This window comes from Sinocyclocheilus anshuiensis, unplaced genomic scaffold (assembly GCF_001515605.1).
Source record: "Sinocyclocheilus anshuiensis isolate Anshui unplaced genomic scaffold, SAMN03320099.WGS_v1.1 scaffold135, whole genome shotgun sequence".
NCBI classification, from domain to species: Eukaryota; Metazoa; Chordata; class Actinopteri; order Cypriniformes; family Cyprinidae; genus Sinocyclocheilus; species Sinocyclocheilus anshuiensis.
In genome coordinates this window covers 1,299,194-1,304,929 of record NW_015552564.1, presented here as the reverse complement: position 1 = coordinate 1,304,929, position 5,736 = coordinate 1,299,194, and the positions used below count along the sequence as shown (strand labels likewise).

At 34.8% G+C, this 5,736-nt stretch overlaps 1 protein-coding gene across 1 annotated transcript in view; it reads right to left on the bottom strand.

Annotated features, from left to right (window-relative positions):
• Nucleotides 1–2,034, bottom strand: part of glrx5 (glutaredoxin 5 homolog (S. cerevisiae)) — a 5,723-nt gene extending 3,689 nt beyond the window's left edge. The window contains exon 1 of the mRNA XM_016455504.1: nucleotides 1,599–2,034. Coding sequence (XP_016310990.1) covers nucleotides 1,599–1,896 — 298 coding nt within the window. The 5' untranslated portion in view covers nucleotides 1,897–2,034. The remainder of the gene's footprint in view (nucleotides 1–1,598) is intronic.
• Nucleotides 2,035–5,736: the final 3,702 nt, after the last annotated feature.

The following is a 5,736-nucleotide window of genomic DNA, read 5'->3' as shown; positions in this document are numbered from 1 at the left end:
TAGTTAGAAATGGCACTATAGTATGCAGTGTTTAATAAACAGCTGTTTTACTAAATTCTGCTGAGGTGAAATGTATCGTATCGTGGCATCTGTATCGTGATACGTATCGTACCGTGACTTTGCTGGTGATACACAGCCCTAGTTAACACCCCTTCCTTCCTGCTGCACAGGGCTGATAAAGGCAATCAGAGCCGACAGGACTGCTGGTGCCGTTAACCTACTTGTTCTGTACTGACCACACGAACAAGTTTCAGACCCAAATGGACTTTCATTGTATGTATAAAAACTGCGGAAGCCCACTTTTAGTCACAGTTGAGTACAAATTCTGTAAATCAGAAACTTTAAATATCAGAAACTAAAGTGAAACTTTCTAAAAAATAATGATTCAACATCTCATAATAATTGAGAACATTTTTAGTAATAAGGAAAAAAATTCTCAAAATATTATTATAAGACATTATAATGAGGAAGTTTATTTTTATGAGAAGCCAGTGCATTGTTTTATGGACGTTTCTCATTATTGAAATGTTTAGTCACTATTACGAGATATTAATGAGAAATTAAGTTATTATTATAAGGTTTCGAGACAGTTTCTAAGTATTATGAGATGGTTTCTCATAATGACTTGACATTATTATCAGAATCTATAATTATGAGATGCTCTATTATTTTGAGATAATCTATTGTTATGAGTCACTGTTACGAGATGTTAATTAGATTAATTATTATTATCATCATCTTTCATTATTATGAGACAGTTTATTGTTACAAGACAATGATTTGACATCTCAAAGTAAAAAGAAACTAACTTATTATTATTTAGAATTTTTATGAGACACAAAGGCATTATTAAATGAAAGTTTCTCATTATTATTGAAATGTTTAGTCACTATTACGAGATATTAATGAGAAACTAAGTTATTATTATAAGGTTACTAGACAGTTTCTAAGTATTATGAGATGGTTTCTCATAATGACTTGACATCTATTATTATCAGAATCTATAATTATGAGATGCTCTATTATTTTGAGATAATCTATTGTTATGAGTCACTGTCACGAGATGTTAGATTAATTATCATTTTTCATTATTATGATTTGACATCTTATGAAGATTTTTTATGAGAAACCAAGGCATTATTACATTTAAATTAATACAATTTCTCATTATTGAGATGTTTAGTCATTATTACGAGATATCAATTATTATCAGTTGATAATTATTATAAGAAAGTTTCTCATTATTACAATATTTGTTTTCCAATTGATACTAATGATATTATTTCTCATAATATTATTAATGCTAATATTAATATTATCTTCTTATAGTATTAACAGTTTCTAGGAACTTTATCATAACAGCAACTTAGTTTCTCATTAATATCTCATAATAGTAACTAAACATTTCATATAAAATTAAATGGTAAATCATTATAACAAGAAATATATTAAACATTGTATATGAAACTGTTTTTTGTTGCCCCCAAAATGTGTTACTAACACACGTTCAAAACAGATACAAATGTCATCCAAGCCAATATCAAACTCGCGTTAGGGTTAAACTCCAAAAGCTCTTCACACCACAATCACCATCTGACCTTCTCTGATATCCTGGTCATCCAGCACGTTATAAGCAGCATAGCTGTCGACCCCGTGCATTCTGAGGATCTGGACGACGGCGTTGCTGAAGCCGCACATAGGCTGTGCGGGGGTGCCTTTCATGAAGACCACCACTTTGTCCTTCTTCACCATGTCCTCCAGAGTCTTCTGGCCCGCTGAGGAGGAGCACATGAGGCGGGCCCAACCAGACAGCAGCTCTCCATTATTCTGCGCTGTTCTGTACTGCCACGCGCCCGATCGAAAACACCGAGCTGTCGATCTAATAATGCTGTTCATCGTACGTCTGAAGGGTTTGCTAAAAATTTAAAGAGGCTTAAATACGTTTGACACTTCACCAAACACACGCCACAGAGCCTCGCCGAAGTAACTCACTGGACGCAAGCTCCGCCCCCTCGAATATAAACACTCAAAGGATGAACGCTATTGGGTCTCGGATTTGTCATCTCCTCTCTGATTGGTCGAATACTGCGTCAGTCATGAATGTTACACAATTTGCTTTTTATCTTGATCTCTGACAGCTTTTATTTTAGCAGTGTAAAGTATTTTATTAAATGTATCTACTGTTACATGTACCGCCACGGTAATTAAAAAACGTCTGTTTCTTTTTCTTGTAAGAAGTAAATAGTGGAGGAGTTTACATCCGGTTACAATGTGCTCGTTCTCTTCCGGCACGTACTCATTTCCGCGAATCGGTTCTTTCAAACATTTCCTTTTAAAGATCCGGTTCAAATAAACGACTCGGCGATTTATGTCATTTCAGTTTATTAGGTTTAATTGATTCAGCTCATACAAATATAGTCACTTAAAACCAATATAAGAAGCATTTCAGGAATCGTAAAAATAGCTAGAACGGATTAAGTCCAACTCGTAAATAAATCGTTTAGACCGTTTTAGTGAGACGGTTCGACCGACTCAGTTTTCTGATTCTGAATGATTCGTTCACGAAGCTCTATTTAAGTGAATGCTGCTGTAGTTCGTATTGGTGAAATCCACGTGTATTTCCTTACAGTGTATAAACGGTTTGTAAGAGGTAAGATACGTTTGTACACGCCTATGCTTAATAGCAGTGCAGTGTCGAGATCCTGTTTCCTGTGTCTGGAGTGGCTGGAGACTCAACGAGGCTGCACAGATCAAACAGAAGGAGCAAAAGGCGTGACTTCTCTAGATTCTGAAGCTTTACGTGCGATATCCTTTCAACAAATCTCGTCCTGTTTCCACGGCGGTGATGGTTTGTTGTGTACCGTTACCAATCCAAAAAAACAGGCAGAGTAAAGTAGCGGCATTCAGATATTGTCTGTCAGGAGAAGCGCGCCTTTCAGACACTTTGAATTGCCACAATTAAACGTTGTGTTGTACATTGAGAAAAGACCGGGGCAAAATCCTGCATTGACAGTGTTGGGGAAAGTTACTTTTAAAAGTAATGCATTACAATATTGCGTTACTCCATAAAAAAGTAACGCAGTACGTTACTCCGCTACTTTTTATGGAAAGTAATGCGTTACGTTACTTTTTAAATCTGGACAGCGCTTGCTTTATTGTTTTAAAATAAAAAAGTTATATTTTTGGCAAATATAAAAGCCTTTTCACACCAAACCTGAAATGAATAAGCCTTCAACACTCTTCAGCAATAAAAAAAGACAATGTTTGTCTAGAGTAATTTTTGCTTATTAGTATGGTTGAACTGGATCATCGAAGGTCAGAAGCAAAGACATTGGTTAATAGAATGGGATTTAATACATAAAGGATATGTGTTGTTTAGCATTTAATTATTGCAGGTTTGCGTCATATTCTGAGTTGCATTTTTTAAATTCATTTTGAGGAATACTGAATCTGTGTTTTTTGTTGTTTTTTGTGAGTGAGATGAATTAATGCATATTCATATTTATTTTAGAACTACAGTAACATCTGATTTCTGTCACCATGGCAACACCAGAGCTGTCAATCAATAAATTGGAAAAAAAAGTAACTTGCGTTACTTATTTGAAAAAGTAACTCCGATATTCTCTTGTAAATTAAAAAGTAATGTTACTTTACTAGTTACTTGAAAAAAGTAATCTGATTAAGTAACTCGCGTTACTTGTAATGTGTTACCCCCAACACTGTGCATTGATCAATTCGGACTAACATTTGTGTTTTGTTTTTCTCCTTATATCTGTAGGTTTGTCCGGATTAAATTGGAAGTCTTAATCCTCCGTTGATCACCATCAGCTCAATAATGTGTTTATTTGTAATAGACCCCATATATTTGCCTTTTCTTTACCCCATTTTTCCCCCCAATAAAATATTTATGCAAGGCTTTTTGTAGTTTTGCGCCATGTTTGCGTCAACTGTAACTGCATCATTCAGAGGTATCTAAATTTAGCCAATGCACATTTAATTGGCAAGCAAAATAGTTTGTTACTTGAGTAAAACCATAATTGTCATTTTCATTGTGGTTCATTAGGAAGGCTGCATTCAGCAAAATAAGCCACTTTGTACAACCTGTGCTGCAGGGCCTACAACAAGCTCAACCAGATAGGAGTGATTTAGAACTAAATAGTTTTATGAACCATTTTTACTGTGAGCCAACTGCTTGAGGGTGGCTTATGTAGTTCTCCTCAAGTTCACACAGGTGTTGTTCATCACTTTGACTACCTTAACTAACATTTGGCATTAAGTAAGTGTCATGTCTTGGCTTAATATTTAAACTAGTTCTAGTGTTTATTAGGGTTTCTGTGCGTCTTAAAAAGTCTTAATTTGCCGTTTCCCAAATTAAGGCCATGGTTCTTAAATTGGAGCAGAAAGTTTTAAATTCATAAAACCAGGGCTTTAAGTATGGCATGCACTGTAAACAATTATCTTCCTGAGTGTTATTGTCTTGTTTTCCAATGTAAATATCGAAACTTAAAATCAACATATCTTGATTTAAGAATTTTTAGACATTTGTACTTTAAAACAATCCAAAACGCTGAGTAAGAACATCACTTTTTATGTTTTGTGATCATAAGGTAGCCTATGTAAAAGTTTCCATATTGTAGTGTTGTTTTTCTTTTTTTTTTCCTTTTTTTTTTTAGAAAATATATTAAAAAGTAATGGAGATTTAAGTGTCTAATGCAACGATTTTGAGAGCGTTTCTTCACTTGGTCTTTTAAAAAGTATTTAATTTACCTTCATAAAACCTGCAGGAACCCTTATAATGTAAAACCTGACATTTTTAAATGTATTAATACATTGGCTCACTGTATATAATGCAATTTATAATGCAACAAAAACCACAGAGTCACAGACTTTCAGCAGTACACCATTACGGAGTTAAAACTATCCTTTGATGATGAGGATTAAGATTTGCTTTTGCAAAAAAGAAACTTGGAACAGTCGTAGTTATGCTATGAACAAACCATCATTCAAGTATCCACTTGTTTTATTTGTTAAAAGCGAATGGATAAAATGTCAACACATAAAAGCTAAACTATGTCTTACGCATGAATACAAAATATTAGCTTAAGGCAGTGAAGGGTTTGGAGGAGCTGTCTCAGGTTAATGCAGGTGTATGGAGGAGGCGGGCGTGTGCTGGCAGGAACTGACACTCAAAAACACTTCTCAGACCCATGACTTCCTCAAATCTTCCTCTTTAGCTATGCATGGAGTGTATTAGTGACTTTTAGAAATTGTCTTGGTCCTGTTCAGGATGTCCTCAACACTGAGTGTGAGAGATGAACATGTTGGTAAAGACAAGAAGTGCGCACAAAAAACCCAAGGTAGGAGAATCCATGTATATGCATAATTTACATGCACAGTTCCTATAATGTATTTTTTATACACTGACGATTTTGGGTGGATATTTTCTTTGAGGATAAACACTATTCAGCACGTTTTAATCTCCAAGTTTGCTAAATTATATCGTACACTCTTAAAAATAAAGGTGCTTCACGATGCCATAGCAGAACCTTTTTGTCTAAATGGTTCCATAAAGAACCTTTAACATCTGAAGAACCTTTCTGTTTCACAAAAGGTTCTTTGTGGCGAAAGAAGGTTCTTCAGATTACAAAAACGCAAGAAAGAAATGGTTCTTTAAAGAACCTTTGACTGAATGGTTCTTTGTGGAACCAAAAATGGTTCTTCTATGGCATCGCTTGA